Here is a 20452-nt window from a genome sequence, read left to right on the forward strand (position 1 = left end):
GTGGCTGGGACTCTGTGGAAACCTCGAGAGAATGTAAAAGGAAAAGTACATGTAGATGTGAATGTAGACTGATTCAATAAAGCGGACCTGCTTCCCCTCAGGCCACAGATGTGTGTACAACATACGACCAGCAGGGGTCGCCAACACCTCAAATACTTTAGTCCTGTAAATCACACTCCTACACTGTCTCAGTCACAGCCATCTGTCTGAGAAAGGATGCTTCCTTCAGCTTAGTAGGTCCAGGGATCTGGGCAGCATACTGAGCCACATCAAAGTAATATGAATCTGTGAATGTCTTCCTGAGGCAAATTGTATGAGAACTAGTCTGTGTGTGTATTTATTTACATTACATTACAGTCATTTAGCAGACATTTTTATCCAAAGCGACTTACAATAATTGCATTTAACATATGATGTACTACTACTCTCCATAACTCACAAGTGTATCTCCTTTCTAAACATAAAAAAATATGTTGTTGACCATGTTGATCAGGAGTGTTGTTTTCCAGAAAGCAGAAGCAGGCTTGGATTTAGAAGCATGGGGATCTCATCATGGGCTTATTCCAGTGGCAGACCATGACCATGTGTCTGTGTCACAATTGCAGCTTTATTTTTGCTCACAACTCAAGGGCAAGCATTTCTGTTGTACCATTTAATTATTTATTGTTATAATTATTTATTATGATTATTTATTTGATGCAATTATTGAATGTGTATTCATTACTTGACTTGATGTTGCACTGAATCCATTCCAGTCTATTGTATATTACAAGTTATTTGAAATAATAAAGTTGGCATTGAATTTTATCTGCAGTGAATAGTGTCAGTTGTGTCAGTTCTACTGGAACTGTGAAAATAGCAATACCCACAAAAGCGCAGCTTGAAATCAGGATTTGACACAGTCAATAAGAATGGCTGCGGTGCACCTATCAGACCTGCCTGATGTTGCGAGCTCACATCCCTGTATAAGTGAAAGGAAACAGATTGGCATTTTAGTCTTCACTTAGTTTCTACTAGTCTGGCAAATGTGTATTTTGATTTAATTTCATTATGTGTGTTATCAGTGTCTGATAATTCCCCTGCTTGGTAGTGGTTCCCAATAATAATAATGTTACATTATTAAGAATTAACATGCTGCTGGAGGCTACTGGTCCTCCTATTAGGAAAAAGATGATCAATAGTCCTTTCATGTTCAATCATGAACAGTTTTGCGTTATAGGTGGGGTGGGCATGAACATTTAGCCTAGGCCTAGATAGCCTAATGTGGACCGCCAGTCCCTGACAGTGGCTGCTTGCCTTTTCTTATTCAAAGTGCTATCTTAAAGAATATATGTATGGAATGCGGTTTACTTTTAAAATCAACTATTTTGGAAGGCAGCTTTCCTCTTTCATGGTTATAATGCTTACATATTGAAAATTGCCTGGATTGGACGCTATGAATTTTGTATCCATAAAAAGAACACATTTTGAAAATATTCTCTCTGTCTGTGGTCAGCTGAGTGGTGTGCGTGTGTGTGTGTGTGTGTGTGTGTGTGTGTGTGTGTGTGTGTGTGTGTGTGTGTGTGTGTGTGTGTGTGTGGTGCGTCGAGTCAGTGACTGATGAGTTCTGATGCTGATGCTGGGGCCGCGCGCTGTGGGGCTCGCGCAGTACAGATAGCCAATTGCGTCGCTCGCTGGGCTGTGCGCGAGGAGGAGGAGAGCTGCTGCCAACCGATTGAAGAACAGAGCCGCGCGCACTCTCCGGTACCCTCAGACCAGTCGAAGGACCTGCCCAGGACACGACATCACGACCTCTCCAGGACCTCTGACAAAAAGATACACAAGACGACCTACACCCCTCGGCTTACTATCATTTTCATTTAACTGTCATCCATGAGATTCTTCAGGCTTACCTTCAAGTGCTTCGTCGACTGCTTCTGAATTCCCTCTCCCCAACGTCTGGTTGCGACGCTTTGTAAATATTCAATCTCTTGTTGAGGGTTTCCAACTGGCTGTTGTTAATAACAACGATTATTTTTTGATAACAAGAAAACGAAAATAATCCACGATATAAGAAAAAGAACTGGATAACTGCCCTTTCAATCTGAGACGCATTGTGCATTTTGGCTAGCACTAAAGCCTTACCACGTTAGCTTGCACCATTTGGCTAAAGCCATAAAGCTACTAGCTAGACAGCACATTCTCACCCAATAAATTATTATTGTGCTGCTAGCTGCCCAAAATGTCGCCAGAAGTGGAAGACAATAGCCCAGGTGAGTAGGCCTAAATGTATTTTTTTAAATCAATTAATAATAAAGTGTCAATCATTATTGTTTTATTGTTATCAGTCTGTTTCGAATTAGCTTAATAGCTATTAAATAATGTAGTAGCTACTGTAGTAGTTTAATGAAGGACAGCCCCGGTTTATTAGTTACTGAACTAAGTCCCCCTCAACTTGAAACCCTGAGGTGCTGCTCAAGCGCCTGACATCCACAACCTGACTTTAACGCTGTGTCATCACTTATGTCTGAACAGCTGCTACTGGGCGTCCTAACTGATCTAAAGAGATACAGATCTCTGCTCACACTGGAGAGGACTAAGACTTAGTTGATATCCTCAGATAAATGACCATCACAAGCTAGTTGAGTATATCAATATCAGGTATGCCCCAAAAGGAAGATTGGCTGGAACTAGCTAGTTGAGTTCAAGCGAGTTCTACAACAACCTGAGCTTAGTTCGGTGCACCTGCTAAACTCAAGTGACGTGAATGTTGTAGCTACTGTTGTGCACTGTTTCTAACTGGCATCATGGGAACTATTAACCTAACCAGCTATTAACCTAATGTGTTCTGTCCTCAGCATGAGGAACAACTTTGCCTATGTGTAGGCTTCAATGTGAAATCAATTTACCAGTTGATTTATGCCGATGTAGATTTTCTTTAGAAAACATATTTTTGTGGTTGAGTCTGCTGTTATGCTTCATTCAATATGACTCATTTAATTGTGCTGGAGGTGGTCCATTTAATCTCAGCTCCAACCAAGCAACTAGCCAGCTCTAAGGGGTTTGAGACAGTCTATAAGACTCATTTATATCACAGGCTGATGTTCATCACATATACATGTAGGTGGGGGAGAGCTGATTAAACAGGACTTAAGCATATTTTAGCAAGCCTACATGAAAGCGGTGTCAGCTTAACTATACTATAGGCTACATCAGTCACATGTGACAGATTATTGAGGTGCCTAGTGGTCAAGGGACCCATAATAGGCTAGTCTATTTCACAGCTGCACCCCAAACCCTCTGTTTGCCATACATGATACATTTCCCAGACACAGATACTGTTTAGTCCAAGATGAGAAAATGATCCTGCAGCGTCCGCTTGACTCGCTCTCTCCCTCTGTCTCTGTCCCTCACTCTCACACACTCCCTCAAACTGCTCTGATCTGGAAAAAACTGCATTCGCCAGCGTGCATCCGGTTTGGAGTGGCACAGTAATGAACTGTCACAAGGTGTGTGTGTCCGTGTGTGTGTGTCAGTGTGTGTGTGTGTGTGTGTGTGTGTGTGTTACTGTAACTATGGAAGAGACAGATGAGAGGAAAGCATTGTATGTGAGAGTAGAGAGACTGACACCCTTGTGATCTACTGCGAGAGGGAGGGTGGGGAAAGTATCAACAGGGAGGATGGAGTCAGACTTATTTAGGCATCATAACTTTTGGTTTTGTGTAGTACTGAAGGTTTTTCTTTGCTACTCTAGCCTAAATATTTCTAGCTCCAACATTGCAGGTGATACTGACTGTATAGGCAGGGTGAGTCCACATTGGGATTTCACTCCAGGACATGGTACAGCTACAGGAAAATGAGAGGCAGAGTTTTATATTGTGCTTGGGAACGTGATGTCATGGTTGCAATGGGTCTGTAGATCCGCCCACTGCTGCCATTTTGTTTGTTACATTGCTTCGTCGTTGTCTGTTGCTGTTTAGCTAGTTATTCTCTGTTTGGTGCACAATTCAAAACATAATGGGGGGAGCCCCACTTTGTTATGGTTTGCCATGGTTATAAAAACAGGGCTAATGGTTCTAGTGGAGCTTACTAACGTTGAACAAAAGCTGTTTTAAAACTGTCCTTACTCCTTATGGTACCCAAAATGGACACACACGCACACACACACACACACACACACACACACACACACACACACACACACACACACACACACACACACACACAATTCCATTTGCTCAAGCTGGGTCTGGTCTGGTCAGATCTGTCTGACCAGCATCTTTGCTGACTTCTGGTGAAAGAGAGTGAGGGGGACTGTGTGTATGTGTGTGTGTGTGTGTGTGTGTGTATTTTCAGAAGGATCGCTAGGGGGTGCAAGGAGTGGTGTTTTGATGATGTAATTTAGTTGATTTGTGAGCAATTGTCGAGCTTGCTGGATTGAATAGTTGTTTAAAGTTTTGACATTCAACCTCTCTGTCTTTACTGTCTCTGTCCTCATTCCATTTCCTAACCCTCTCAATGTGTCCTGCCTCCCTCTGGGTCCCTCTCTCACCCACTCTCCTTTCCTCTGACCATCCCTCTTTTTCTCTCCTCCAGGGGACATCGGTCTCTCCCGGGTGGAGGTTGGGATTCCGTCAGAGGAGGAGGATGGTGGGGAGGTAGCCCGCCCCCTGGTGTCTGTCTCTTTGGCGGGGGCTGTGTCTGAAGGGGGAGGGGGCGTCCCTGGCGAGAGCCAGAATCAGGCTACAGCAGTGCCGGTGGTGGAGAGAGAGACCTGGACCCGACAAATGGACTTCATCATGTCTTGTGTGGGCTTCGCTGTGGGGCTGGGCAACGTGTGGCGGTTCCCTTACCTCTGCTACAAGAACGGAGGAGGTGAGCTCAAGCAGCAGACATTCATTGTATTGTTAAGGCCTAGCTAATGTTGGCTGAATCATGCCCACACAGACCCTGCAGACATCTACACACTCACCTGGGCTCCCACACACACAGACATGCACAGTCATACTGTAAATTTTATGACACAGCCAAGATGGAACATGCAAAGCAGGCAGTTAGGTTCACATGGCAGATTGTGGTGATGCACACCAGCACAACACGCTTTCCGCTGCCAAGACAGAACGCAACAATCGCACAGCACTTCTTCCACTTTCCACACAAAAGTTAAATCATGTAAAATTTTTGTGCGCTCATAAAAAAGTGATCTGTGTCGCTCTGGCAGAGTAGCACACCCCAAGCCTACTAATGTCCAACGTCCAACATGTTAGCCACGAAGGTAAGAGATAGGCTAATATTTTGATGCACTGTCAAGATCCATATCATAAATCCTTGACAGAATATATAGCCTTGTAGGCAGTCCAGTGTGTAACGTTAGCTAGCTAGCTGGTCAAGCTAACTGAAGATAATTGCTGTGTTCCTGTTGCCTGGGAAGTAGGAATTTGGAGTGGGGATTGACGTCACACTGAGGTCATCGTGTTCCAGAAACAAAAGGCGAAAACCCCACTTTCGTCCCATCTTTGTAGTTCTAGCCAAGTTAGCCATTGTTAGCAATACCAGTTGATAACAACACACTATGCACTATTTTGCACATACTAACCCCATAGCAACATTGTCCACTGATAGAAGTTGGACAGTACTGTGTGTACGACTGATTTAAGGTGACACAAATGAGACAGAAGCGCCTTACTACAGCTTCCACTGTGGTCGGATCGGGTCGGTGTAGATTGAGTTAACCACTGATAGTCAAGGCTGATATTATCCATGTTGAAAATACTGATAATCAAGGCTGGTATTATCCATGTTGAATTAACCACTGATAGTCAAGGCTGATGTTATCCATGTTGAAATTACTGATAAGGCTGATGTCATCCTGTTGAGTTAACTACTGATAGTCAAGGCTGATGTCATCCTGTTGAGTTAACCACTGATAGTCAAGGCTGATGTCATCCTGTTGAGTTAACTACTGATAGTCAAGGCTGATATTATCCATGTTGAAATTACTGGTAGTCAAGGCTGATGTTATCCATGTTGAAATGACTGGTAGTCAAGGCTGATGCTACCCATGTTGAATTAACCACTGGTAGTCAAGGCTGATGTTTTCCATGTTGAATTAACCACTGATAGTCAAGGCTGATGAATGTGGGTGTGTGTCTCATCATTTTCCAAAGTCTCATTTTCTGCTCGTTCACACTACAATGCAGAGTATTCAAACAACCTGGGTCAGGAGTGTTTTCAAAAGTCTACAGCTTTTGGGGCTCAAAAACACCAGAGTAATGTGGACGCAAGGCCCGTAGCAAAAGGTGTTTAAAATTGAAATTGTGGTAGTGTAAACGTAGCCTTAGACTGTTACAGTTACAGGCAGTTAGACTGTTACAGGCAGCCAGACTGTTGAAGCAGTTCGATTGTTACAGGCAGTCAGACTGTTATAGGCGGTTAGACTGTTATAGTCAGACTATTACAGGCAGTTAGATTATTTCAGGCAGTTAGATTGTTAAAGGCAGTCAGACTGTTACAGACAGTTAGACTGTTACAGACAGTTAGATTGCTACAGACAGTAAGACTGTTACAGGCAGTCAGACTGTTACAGGCAGTCAGACTGTTACAGGCAGTTAGATTATTACAGGCAGTCAGACTTACAGGCAGTTAGACTGTTACAGTCAGACTGTTACAGGCAGTTAGGTTGTTAGAGGCAGTCAAACTGTTACAGGCAGTTAGGTTGTTACAAGCAGTCAAACTGTTACAGGCAGTTACGGTAGATTGTTACAGGCTGGTTGAGGTAGCTGTGAAGCGAGATGGGTGGGTGAACGAGGGAGGAAAAAGGCTGAAAGAGCAGATAAGAGAGAAAGACAAAGCAGGGCTTGCATGGCTGTGTGCACGCAGCTCTCGCCATGCCCTCACATGGTGTCACTTGAGCACAGTTTACGTCTGCTGTCCTCCCCCCTTATGAGTTCCCTCCTATGATCTCTCTTTTTCTCTCCACCTCTCCTTCATCTCTCTCTACCCCCCATAAGTCTCTCTCACTTTCTCTCTCTCTGCCTCTCTCTTTCCCTCTGTCTCTCTCTCTCTGTCTCTCTCTCTTTCTCTCTCTCTTTTCCCCTCCCACCTTTGGCCTTTTCTTATCTTATCTCTGCCCCTCCCCCTTTCTCCTATTGGTTTTGAGGTGTTTGAATAAATGTGAGTGTACTTGTGTGCATTGCCCCCCCCCCCCCCCCGTCTCTCAGTCTTGTGACCATTGGCTCCGATCCCCATCTTCTCATATCATGTAACAATAGCCTGCCTGAAACAGTCAGCCCTCCTGTGCTCCTGCCCTTGCACCCAGCCCGCACACAAAGGTGCTTTCTCCCTCTCTCCTCCTGGTAGGGGGTAATAGATACATGTCAAAATAAGCGTCCTGTGCCCCCATCCTCTCCCTCTGTGTCAGCAGTGACCACTGCGACGCCACCTCACGTGTCCTTGACCAACCCAGGGGGTGTCCGTCTCGTAACGCAACAGCAGTGTGGGCACTGGCAGGCTCTCTGACCTGCATCTTACTCCCAACAAACACAGCTGGATGTTATCACAGAGATCCAAGACAGGCTACAGTGGAGATCTGGTGTGCAGGCTACAGTGGTGATCTAGTGTATGTTGAACTCGTATGACTCGTATGACTACCTCATCAGGTCATTGTTTTAAGAGAGGTAATTTGTGAAATAAAGATTGCTTTGTGCAGTGTTCAGGGCAGGTTGTTATATATTAACCAAAAGCTGCCTCGTATTTCTTCTCATGCTCTCTCAAATCCATTCACTTTTCTATCTCTATCTCTTTCTCTGACACGCCTCCTCTGTCCCTCACACACACACACACACACACACACACACAGAAATGCTTCCTTATAAGGCTATAGCTGCTCTCCTCTGTGAATGAGAGGGGGGTGGAAGGAGAGAAGGAGAGGAACAACATCACCTGAGCTGTGTGTGGTTGAGGCATAACTAGACAGGCTATCTATTGACTTTGTTTTATATTGACTAACTTTTTCGTTATCATCCCAGTTCAGTTTCTCGTCTTATCCGACCTCGGCCTTTCCCTTTCAGCTGAGCAGTCTCCTCTCTGCGTCATGTTCATGTGACTCCGCCCCTTCTGTTTAACCCCATATATACAGTATATACGACTGTTATGATATACTAATATATATATATAAGAAGCCATAACAATCATATTGTATTCATGATCTGAACATAGGCCAGTTTCAATCTTTCTTACCTCCACACTTTTTTTTCGCACCACAAAAAGTAAAAATTGTGCACATTGATGGCATCCATGTCATGTCAACTCAACATGAGAGTTGAAAATGCATGCGAGTAAGCCTATTGGTTCATTTTAAGACAGTAAGTCTTAATTTCTTCTTAAATTTGATGGGCTTATACAGTATTATTGAAACATCTATTTGATACAATATATTTTTTAAATATATTTTTTTAAACACTTTCCCAAGGACACCCTGTAATTATTGTTGAGAAACACTGCTCTAGAACTATCTAACTAGCTACTGAACTGTTACACTGGCCTCTGGTCATAAACAGATGTTGCCAGGGCATGTTAAGATGCTTCTGTGTGTGTGTGTGTGTGTGTGTGTGTGTGTGCGTGTGTGTGTGCGTGTGTGTGTGTGTGTGTGTGTGTGTGTGTGTGTGTGAGAGAGAGAGATAGAGAGAGAGAGAGAGACTCAGAATAACCAGAACAAATTTCAGAAATTAGATTTAGATCTCATGTAGGTTCTGTGAAGACTTTGTGTTCTGTGTGAGAGTTAGGGTTAGACTTCTGTGTTAAGCCATTTTCGATCTCTTGATTATTTATTTCTCAGATTTTGTTTCCAACTACACAAAAAGCTTTCACTGCGCAGATGATTATGTATTTTAAGATCATACAAGAAGTTGACAGAATATTAATCACATACTGACCAGTCATGTAATACAGCCAAGATTATGTTTTGCCTAAGACCTGTATTAGTACTGCTAGACTCACCGCCAGCACTAATCCTTTGACTTTTAATCTCTTAATCTCACTCTTTCCTGCTCTTTTCTGTGGCCACCCTCTCTGTCCTATTTTTTCGCTTACCTTTCTCCCTCCCTCCCTCCCTCCCTCCCTCCCTCCCTCCCTCCCTCCCTCCCTCCCTCCCTCCCTCCCTCCCTCCCTCCCTCCCTCCCTCCCTCCCTCCCTCCCTCCCTCTCTCTTCTCTCTCTCTCTCTCTCTCTCTGTCTCTCTCTCAAGGACAATGCTTGCCTCTTTAGTCCAAAACTCTTGAAGAATGAGACAGTATGATCATCTCCCACTCCCTTTCTTATTGTGTCTTTTCTGTATCTCTCTGTGGCCTTGAGGTAACCCTAACCCTCTCCTCCTCCATTGCTCTCATTTGCTCCTCCTGTCCTTCCTCTCCTCTCTCTTCGCCATTCCTCTCCTCTCTTCTCTCCTCCCCTCTACCCTCTTGTCAATGCACATTTTGCCTAATACGTTTGACCCCCCCCGAAAGTACTAGAGTGCTAGAGAGGACTATATCTGCTCATGCTCTCACTGGTTGAACAGTATCAGAGTATGAAATATTAGATAGGTAAGTTAGTAATATACTGAACACATGCTGTAGTATGGTGTCAGGTATGTGATGTGTGTTGTGTTGCGTGTCCTAGGCGTGTACCTGATCATGTGTGTTGTGTTGCATGTTCTAGGCGTGTTCCTGATCCCCTACCTGTTGATAGTGTTCATCGGGGGCATCCCGGTCTTCTTCCTGGAGATCGCCCTTGGACAGTTCATGAAGCAGGGTGGGGTCTCTGCCTGGAACATCGCCCCCCTCTTTAAAGGTACCAGTCCTACCCTCTGTATGTGTGTGTGTGCAGGGTTCGAAAAAAACAAGCGCCAAATGCGTGTATATTTTTCCTTTAGCGTGTATGTTTTGGAAGCGACACTTTGGCGGGTGATGTTTTTTGCAATAAAATATCAGCATTGACTCAGCGTGAGTAAGATCAGCCTTGGTGGCTCATACAGCGCAATGAGCACACAAGTGAAAGAACGGTGCTTGAACCCTCACGTGGGAAAGAGCACTCTCTCTCTCAGTGGATCTGCTTGCTGCTGTGCATCATAAATGAAACAAGCTGTAAAATGATTTGGGGGACTATCTAACCTGCTACTGTAGCTACAGTTACTAGGCTACCAATAAGCTAACGTTTCTGTTGTGTTGACAGGTGTTGGTGATCAACGTATTCACAGCAAGCAAACTTGTTGTCATCTAAAGCCATGCTACGTTAGCTGACTGGGACTGTCTCTCGTGACTGACGTTAACTAGCTAATGTAGCTAACCATATTGTGCCAGATAGCCAAACAAGCTTAACATTTATTTGAGATTGCTGGCTATCATAACCAGTTTTGTGAAATTCATTTTGAAAACTGGTCAGTTGACATGTTGCACAGCAAAATGAGCAGTACAATATCATTAGGGCTAGGTTAGGTAGGTACTGTAGCTAGCTAGCAAAGTCAACTTGCCCAGCTGGCATGGTTAGGGCTCATTCCTATGGAATAGCTAGCGTAGTAGTTTGTTATTTAGCTAAGGGTTGGCACTGTAGATCAATATTTTCAGTAGGGGACACTTCAGGACTACCACCCCACCTTTACTGTGGAGCTGTGGCACCAGGAATCTGCTCTGACCTGTTTTTATTCTCCACCATAATGTGTTATTATGCAGATTAAATGCACTGTATGTTTATGTGACACAAAAAGGCTATATACAGTATACATTTATATTTTTTGTCTGATAAAAAAAAGTTTGGCGGGTAGTCATCTACCAGACATTTGGCTGGTGAGCCAAAAAGTTAATTTCGACCCCTGTGTGTTTGTGTGTGTCTGTGTGTGTGTTTGTGTGTGTGTGTGATCATGTGTATATGTGTGCAGTGTGTGTCAGGTTTGTCAGGTTTGTCACATACATTATCTAGGTACAACAGGTAGAGAAATGTTCTTCTGTTAGATTGTTACACGCTAAGCAATAGAGAGGTAAAAAGCGCGTGCGTTTGTGTGCGTGTGTGTGTGTGCATGCGTGCGTGAGTGTGTGTGCCCATGTTCTAATGCCTCCTCCTTGTCTTCTCAGGTCTGGGCCTGGCCTCCATGGTGATCGTGTTCTTCTGTAACACCTACTACATCATGATCCTGGTGTGGGGCCTCTACTTCCTCTTCCACTCCTTCACCACCCCGTTGCCCTGGGCAACGTGTGGACACCCTTGGAACACCCCCAACTGCACGCAGGACTTCCGCCGGGGTTGTCACAACCACAGCACCTCCCCGCCTGCTCCCCTCGTCTCTTCCACCCCCAACCCCTCCACCCCCTCCTCCCAGCTCAACCTGTCTTCGGCCGTGCTCCTGTTCAACGGCAGCTGTGTGGAACCAGAGGGAATGCGCTCGCCGGTCATCGAGTTTTGGGAGTACGTAGTAGGGTTGGCCGATAGGACAATGGTTTCATCCAACGACAATGATTGACAACCATGGTGGATGGATGAGGACATCTTGATGTGACAGACAGTATGTAGCCTATTAGAAGCGCTTCACTGTTTTAATCAGACCAGGTTACCTATTATCCATCTGACTGTGTTTATATCAGACCAGGCTACACATTATCCATCTGACTGCGTTCTGGAGGGTAATAATTCCATTTCATTTAGGCTCCCATCACCAACTAGTGCATTGACAGTGTTAAGAGTATGTTAAAATCTAGAAATATATTATAACATATAATTAAAACCTTATGAAGGAATTAAGTAAATCATTTCAAGCAGCTTTTATTATTAACACAGAACACCCTCTCCTGCACCTCTTTCCTCACGCACACATGGAATATTCCTTCAGGTTTGTTTTATTCGTCTTGTCAGAGTGTGTTTATTATAGATGTAAATTATTATATTATAGTGAATTACAGAAGGGACAGAACAAGAACAGTTGGTCAATCACAAGATCATTTGCTGAATTGTAGAGCTTGAGGCGTTAAGTAGCTTTGGAAACGAATCTAATGACATCACTGCACATTTTTCCGCAATTCCGTCTTCCGTGTAGGGAAGCTGACAGTGATTTTAAAAAGGCTGACACAGGGATTTTAAGCATTTAATCGAAATAATATCAACTGAAACAAGTGTGACTGGGACATGCCTATCTTTAAACTGTTTTCTGTTATTGGCATTACATTTCAATGTAACATTTGTGATGCCTCATCACAAACGCTAACCCTAGCCATATACTTTGTTTTTAAATGTTCTGAGAATACACTGCAATTATTTTCAAGCATGAACCCTGATTTAACAATACAGTTAGGCCTACTAGACACCAAGGAGCCTAAAGCTGCATAAAATATCTGTAAAACACCAGATGGTTTTTTTTCTCACGCTCTGAAGTAGGATGAACATGGACCTATTTTAACATGGACACAGGCCCTTTAGCTATTTTAAAAGCGCCCGAAAAGAATTTAAAGATTACAATACTGTTGTATCCTACAGTACTACAGTATATCCCGATGTTTGGACATGACAATGGGAGGATGGTATCATTGCAGGCATCGCCCAACCCTAGTACCTAGTTACATATCACCCATGAGTGCACAGCTGTCTCTGTCTGAGTCTCTACATCTACATCTGTTCCATTATTCAGTAAGTGGACCCCCTACTAGGCCCTATGATTTCCACAATACAGAAAACACGGGCCGAATCACAAAATACAGACTTAAAAACTGATTTCAGACATTAAACAGAGAAAAACATGGAATTGTAAGATTGTTTGGTGTGAACAATTGAACGACATGTTATAACATCATAGTCCTTCATTTTGTTGTGGCAGCTAGTTAATAATCCCCTTGGCTAGCATTGTTTTTAGCGTTTAATTAACTCCAGGGGAAATGCTGAAGTGGCATGTAAAGCATAATCTATAAAAATAAGAAAATGGGAAAAATAAACAGATTTCATAGGGCCCTGAACTACCAGTGCTGATTGACGAGTGGCTGCTTCTCCCACGTCTCTTCCTGCCAAGGCGTAAGGTGCTGCGTCTGTCCAGCGGGTTGGACGAGCCGGGGGACATCTGCTATCAAATGGTGCTGTGCCTCATAGCCACTTGGGTCATCGTTTACTTCTGCATATGGAAGGGAGTCAAATCCACAGGCAAGGTGAGAATGTGTGTGTGTGTGTGTGTGTGAGAGAGAGAGAGAGAGAGAGTGAGTGAGTGAGTGAGTGAAAGAGTACGCATGTTAATATGATTAAAATGAACTGTCACAGTGAAATGTTGCTGCCGGCTCTAAGGTTATGCTTGATACAGATAAACTCTAATACTCAATTACAAATTGAAAATTTACGAGTTACAAATTATGAAAATTACAAAGCTTACAAAGTAACACCAATTACACAATAAGTACCCTTTCTATACAGTATAAAGTGGATTATGTATGTGCTATATGGATATGAATAAATAATAAATAAATAAATACCCGGGGGGGGGGGGGGGGGGGGGGAGAATGGGTGAGTTATGTACATGCTATAGCTATGATAAATAAATCCCAAGGGGGTACAGGAATTCCAGGATCCACTTGCAGAGGGTGTCGTTTTGGCCCAGGACCCTGAGCTTGGTGTTGAGTCTGGTGGGGTTATAGTGTTGAAAGCTGAACTATAATCAATGAACAGCAGTCTGAAGTGAAGTTTAACAGCTGAACCTCAGAGTATTGCACTGGAAACTGAACTTCCAGTGTGGGTCCTGTTAGCTAGCAGATTCACTGTGGACTGTGTGCTCCAGCTTTCAGCTTAACCTTGTTTTTGCACTCTGACCTCTGCCCCCCAGAGAGAGGATCATCATGTCTAGACTGAGACACATGCATGTCCGCTGACACATACACGCGTATATGTCACAGACACGTGCACTCGTGATTATTGTTAGTTTGTCTCAATTCTTATGGCCTACAACACGTGTGTGTTTGTATTTCTGTGTGTGTGTGTGTGTGTGTGTGTTGACTGGACTCTTTAACTTCTGTAATGAGATTCCAGCCAGGGTCCCCATAACAACATGCACATACACCCTGATCAGAAAGGCTTAGCCTCCTTGCAGGAGCTCAGAAAATGTACAGTTCCTGTGTGTGTGTGTGTGTGTGTGTGTGTGCGTGTGTGTGTATGTATAGCTATGTTTGCGTTCCTGTGCAATAACATTTGTGTCCTTTTCCAGTATATGTACTTGCATGTCTTGTAAACTGTGTGTTCTACTGTTTCTTGTGTGTGTGTGTGTGTCAGCAACAGCCAAATCTCACAGATCAGGGTGCAAAACAAGGGGAGTGATTGAGACGGGCTACTCGCAAGCTGATTAACTTTATCCTCCGCTAGCACTAGAGAGCTGGAGGAGGGCTTTTCTCCCTGTGGTCCCCCTGATCAAGGCAAACACCCAGAAGGTCATGTTCTCTCTCTCCGTCATCTCCACAGTGAGGTGGCCCAGACTGGAGGAAGGGGGGTCTATTAGCAAAACCTACCAAAAACAAACCACAATGAATCTCTCAACGTTTCATAAGACTATTTGCTATTCCAATAAGCTCTAGTTCCCAGTCTCTAGATAGAGACGTTGCCCGTTTTGTAACAGGGCCATACCAATGAGAACATACTGTACAGAGTGCATGGTCATGCTGTTGTTTGAGGGTTAGGGTTAGGAGGGCTGGTACGTGGTCATGCTGTTTGAGGGTTAGGGTTAGGAGGGCTGGTACGTGGTCATGCTGTTTGAGGGTTAGGGTTAGGAGGGCTGGTACGTGGTCATGTTGTTTGAGGGTTAGGGTTAGGACGGCTGGTATGTGGTCATGTTGTTTGAGGGTTAGGGTTAGGAGGGCTGGTACGTGGTCATGTTGTTTGAGGGTTAGGGTTAGGAGGGCTGGTACGTGGTCATGTTGTTTGAGGGTTAGGGTTAGGAGGGCTGGTATGTGGTCATGCTGTTGTTTGAGGGTTAGGGTTAGGAGGGCTGGTACGTGGTCATGTTGTTTGAGGGTTAGGGTTAGGAGGGCTGGTACGTGGTCATGTTGTTTGAGGGTTAGGGTTAGGAGGGCTGGTATGTGGTCATGCTGTTGTTTGAGGGTTAGGGTTAGGAGGGCTGGTACGTGGTCATGTTGTTTGAGTGTTAGGGTTAGGAGGGCTGGTACGTGGTCATGTTGTTTGAGGGTTAGGGTTAGGAGGGCTGGTACGTGGTCATGTTGTTTGAGGGTTAGGGTTAGGAGGGCTGGTACGTGGTCATGTTGTTTGAGGGTTAGGAGGGCTGGTACGTGGTCATGTTGTTTGAGGGCTAGGTTTAGGAGGGCTGGTACGTGGTCATGCTGTTATTTGAGGGTTAGGGTTAGGAGGGCTGGTACGTGGTCATGTTGTTTTAGGGTTAGGAGGGCTGGTACGTGGTCATGCTGTTTGAGGGTTAGGGTTAGGAGGGCTGGTACGTGGTCATGTTGTTTGAGGGTTAGGGTTAGGAGGGCTGGTACGTGGTCATGTTGTTTGAGGGTTAGAAGGGCTGGTACGTGGTCATGTTGTTTGAGGGTTAGGGTTAGGAGGGCTGGTACGTGGTCATGTTGTTTGAGGGTTAGGTTTAGGAGGGCTGGTACGTGGTCATGCTGTTGTTTGAGGGTTAGGGTTGGAGGGCTGGTACGTGGTCATGTTGTTTGAGGGTTAGGGTTAGGAGGGCTGGTACGTGGTCATGTTGTTTGAGGGTTAGGGTTGGAGGGCTGGTACGTGGTCATGCTGTTTGAGGGTTAGGTTTAGGAGGGCTGGTATGTGGTCATGCTGTTGTTTGAGGGTTAGGGTTAGGAGGGCTGGTAAGTGATCATGCTGATTGTCCTGTTCTCTCTCCCTGTAGGTGGTGTACTTCACAGCTCTTTTCCCTTACCTGGTTCTAGTGGTTCTGCTGGCCCACGGAGTCACTCTTCCTGGAGCTCTAGATGGCATTGTGTACTACCTGAAACCGGACTGGTCCAAACTTGGAGAAGCACAGGTAAGTTCATCCGACCGGACCAAATAATCTCCTAGACCACATAGTGTACAGTAGCTCACATAGAACCACAGCCACATTTTGCGCATATTGTAATAGCTTATCAGTCAGTTATTAGTTTATAAAGCGAGCAAAATATTTTTCTCCTAATAGTGTAATAATTTTTATTACATGATAGATTGAGTCAATAATTTATGGATTAAAGGGGTAATTGCTTCACTGTAGAGTGCTGTAAAACAATAAAGTTACTTTTGATATGATTCAAAACTCTAAATGTATGCTACTGTACATATAGGCTAAACTTAGGCTTCAACTCTTCAGGCAATGTCTTCATGACTTCAGTTTTTGTCCCATGCCCCGGAGGAAGTCGGGTCAAAAACTAGAAATGGTGCTCAGAGAGCACAGGCCCCTGCCCCTGAATGCTTTTCGGAGGGCAGAGCAGTGCACTCCGGGCTCTCCACCCACACACCCCAGTCCAAATCCATGTCTCTAGCACCCCTACACAGGGAGCACAAGTTTTGTTTTCATTCGTGGATCCAGCCCATGATTCGGATCTGGTCCAAATTTTAATGGGTTCTGAGGTGACCCCTCCACCTCCTCCAGTTTCGTGAAAATTGGTCCAATAGTTTTTATGTAATCATTACACACGCACGCATGCATGCACACACGTGCACATGCGGCACCCAAAACATTACTTCTCGCACTGCGCTGTGGCTGGGGCGGAGGTAACTAATATAATAATATAACTAATATAAGTGTAGCCACTACGCCATAACCATGGTCCATCTCTCTTTCTGAATTGTCATCTCCTGCCTGGACTACTGTAACTCCCTCCTGGCTGAGGCCCTGACGTCAACCATTAAACCTCTGGAGCTTGTCCAGAAAGCTACTGCTCGCCTGTTATCGCCCCAAGTTCTCCCACACAACTTCCCTTCTCCATTCTCTACACTGGCTCCCAGTAGCAGCTTGCATCCAGTTTAAAGGTGCTAGGTGCTAGCCTACAGGGCAATGAAAGGAACAGCTCGCTCCTACCTCCAGGCCATGGATCAAGCCCTACACCCCCTCCCAACCACTACCAAGAAGTAGAAGCTAGATTATGCTCTTCGTCACTTGTTTAGAAAAGAGATGCACTTATGAGTTCTGATGAGTAGTAGTACACTAACTACCTATGTACCTGGTGCTAATCAACATGACGTCAGAGGTAGGTCTAATTAGAACCTACACAAAAGGCACTAGCACACATACAAAATAATTATATTATATAGATAAAACGGTAATACTAGTAGGGTTAGTTTTTTTTTACCAGTATTTCTGTTTTATCTATATAATATTATTCTTTTGTATGTGTGCTAATGCCTTTTGTATAGGTTCTAATTAGACCTACCTCTGACGTCACGTTGATTAGCCACAGGTTATCAGTCACACTTGGGTGTATATAAGGTGTGTCTCCCATTGTTGTTTCAAGACTGTGACAACTGCTACGGCCAAAATGTTGTCCACTATATTTTTTTGCATCTAGACCTGAGTGATCGTTTTCTTATTTTTTCTATACCGATGCATTTCCTGCTACCAGCACCTCTCTGAATATTCCTGTGCGTTTTCTTCTCTTTGCTAAATGCAATTATTTTAAGTTGCTATGGATAAAAGCATCTGATAAATGACTAATACAGTATAATGCCATGTAACGTAATGGTTAAAAGTGTCTCCAAAATGACTGTAATATCATGTAATGTAATGGATAACAGTGTGCTAAATGACTGTACTATGTCATGTAATGTAATGGATAAAAGTATCTGCTAAATGATTGTAATGTAATGGATAAAAGTTTCTGCTAAATGACTGTAATGTCATGTAATGTAATGGATAAAGGTATCTATAAAGTGACTGTAATATAATGGATAAAAGTATCTACTAAGTGACAGTAATGTAATGGATAAAAGCGTCTGCTAAATTATTGTAATGTAATGGACAAAAGTGTCTGCTAAATGACTGTAATGTAATGTAATGGATAAAAGTGTCTGCTAAATGATTGTAATGTCACATAATATAATGGATAAAAACATCTGACTAAATGACTAATGTAAGGAGAACTAGAACAATGGTACTTTGTCATATTAGAGACTACAGGGATAGCTAACACATAATGGCCTACAGTACCATGTAGGCAACTTTCCCGCAACTATTTGTGCACTCTACTATTAGTCATGTCTCTCTTATGAAATATCTAGCCCATGTTTACTGCTCTGTATATGTTCTTAGTCAATAGACAAACATTTTCCGGGAGCTTGCTCAATCGTCTCATTGAGAGAGGTCAGGGAAGAAGTTTTACAGCTCACTTTTCTGGCCCCGGGTGAAACTGTTTTTTTGCTTCCCTCCTATGTCCACCCCCCCTTTGCTTTCTGCAAAGCGCATTGTGTTGCCACTGTGTATGAAATGCGCTATACAAATAAAGTTTGTGGGGCTTGAACCACTTTGTCACAAGGCCAGGTATAGCCTACTGACTCACTGTTTTTCGTATTGGGTTCTTTTGGAGGAAACCCTTGAGAACTGGGATCGAACCCGGGGGTCTTGTAATCCCCAGCCAGCCACACTAGCTCCCGAAGACGATTAACCATAGTCCTGATTGGTAGATAGCATAACCAGGTTGTGATATCACCCATAACTTCTACTCAGGAAGCCGTCTACTTTCAGAGTTCAGAGCTTCATGCGTTTCCTGGATCCTTTTAGAGTGACTTTCCTGAGCCAGCTAGGAATTTAAGTTATTTTTTTACAGTGTGCACTAACATGTCAGTCTCTTACAATGGAGTAACAAAATACAGTGTAATCCAATTACTTTCCATTGTGGATAGAAGCTCTTGCATTCCAGTTGAATTACTATTGTTTAATTGTTTTGGTTTTTTTCATTAAAACTGTAATGTGATATTGATGTGTGACAATTGTGTTCACATACAGTATGTGATATTTACCTCCGCCTCAGTGAGAGGTAATGTTTTCGGTGTTGATTTTTTGTCTGTTCTTCCATTATCAGGATAAGATAAGATATACTTTAATAATCTCGTGGGGGAAATTTGGGGTTTCAACAGTGGAAAAAGGTACAGCAACAGTGGAAAAAAATACAGCGGAATAGATAGAGAATATACATAGATAATATTCATAATAGAAACATTTAAATTATAAGGAAAAATTACAAGAACATTCCTATAAAAATAAGATGATGATAATAATAATAATAATAATAATATACAGTATGCATAGATATAGGACACATACATACATACATACAGTCTATAGATAATATACTAGTGAGAATAATACTCAGATATATATTTACATACATACATACATACATGCATGCACACATTCACAACACTCTGGAACACTCAGGCACTGTTATAGAGTCTGATGGCCGCTGGCACAAAGGAGCGCCTGAACCGCTGAGTATTGCACCTAGGTGGGATGAGCCTGTGGCTGAAGGTACTCCCCATCTGCCATAGCTTGTCATGGAGGGGATGAGAGGGGTTGTCCAGCATGGACTTCAGCATGTAACTCATATTCCTCTCCACCACAGCCTCCACCACAGTGTTGTCCGTCCAGTCCAGTTTGTTGTTCAGGTGCACTCCCAGGAACTTTTATGAGTCCACCATCTCAATTTCATTCCCCTGGATGGTAATAGGGGTTGGAGGTCTCTTGTTCCTTCTGAAGTCCACCACCAGCTCCTTGGTCTTGCTGATGTTGAGATGGAGCTGGTTCTCCTCAGGCGATCTGACAAATCTCCTGACCACATCCCTGTACTCATCCTCATTATCTACCGTGATGTAGCCCACGATAGAGGATCTGTCCGACAACTTCTGGAGGTGGCATGAGTTGTGGCTAAAGTCAGTGGTGTAGAGCGTGAACAGGAAAGGTGACAGGACAGTTCCTTGGGGGGCGTCTTTGTTTATCACCACCTCAGATAGGCAGCCCTGCAGTTGGACATACTGTGGCCTGCCAATGAGGTAGTCTGTGAGCCAGGCCACCGTGTTGTGGTCTACCTGCATGGCTGGGAGCTTTTCTGCTAACTGGAGGGGCAGGGTGGTGTTGAATGCACTGGAAAAGTCAAAGAACATGACCCTCACTGTGCTTCCCGGCCTCTCCAGGTGTGAGTAGGCTCTGTGGAGCAGGTAGATGATGGTATCATCCATGCGGGGGGGTTGGGCTACCCTTTGAGCTCGCAGGGATACCCATCATCATCACCATGCTCTTCATCACCATGCTCTTTATCACCATGCTCTTCATCAGACACGATGCTCTTCATCAGACAACATGCTATTCATTAGACTCCATGCTCTTCATAAGATAGCAGCATGGTACTGGAACCGTCACGCTAACTAGTAAACTAGTGAAATCGGAGCTCAGCAGTGTGTTCACCTTCAGCTCAGCACCTGCCCTATTTGGTCGTGGATGTACGTGCTTCCTGTTACTCGTTTTCAGTATCAGTTCACACATGTGCGTG

At 44.0% G+C, this 20452-nt stretch overlaps 1 protein-coding gene across 1 annotated transcript in view; it reads left to right on the forward strand.

The window, feature by feature from the left end:
• Window positions 1–4751: 4751 nt before the first annotated feature.
• The window catches only part of LOC311307473 (sodium- and chloride-dependent creatine transporter 1), a gene marked incomplete at its 3' end in the record, with an annotated part of 46633 nt that continues 30932 nt past the window's right edge, over window positions 4752–20452 (forward strand). Inside the window, exons 1-5 of the mRNA XM_084436277.1 lie at window positions 4752–4854; window positions 9675–9806; window positions 11084–11414; window positions 13003–13135; window positions 15829–15963. Of these exons, the coding sequence (XP_084292403.1) occupies window positions 4767–4854; window positions 9675–9806; window positions 11084–11414; window positions 13003–13135; window positions 15829–15963 (819 nt within the window). The 5' untranslated portion in view covers window positions 4752–4766. The remainder of the gene's footprint in view (window positions 4855–9674; window positions 9807–11083; window positions 11415–13002; window positions 13136–15828; window positions 15964–20452) is intronic.

The sequence above is a fragment of the Borostomias antarcticus genome (assembly GCF_949987555.1).
Source record: "Borostomias antarcticus genome assembly, chromosome: 3".
Lineage (NCBI taxonomy): Eukaryota > Metazoa > Chordata > Actinopteri > Stomiiformes > Stomiidae > Borostomias > Borostomias antarcticus.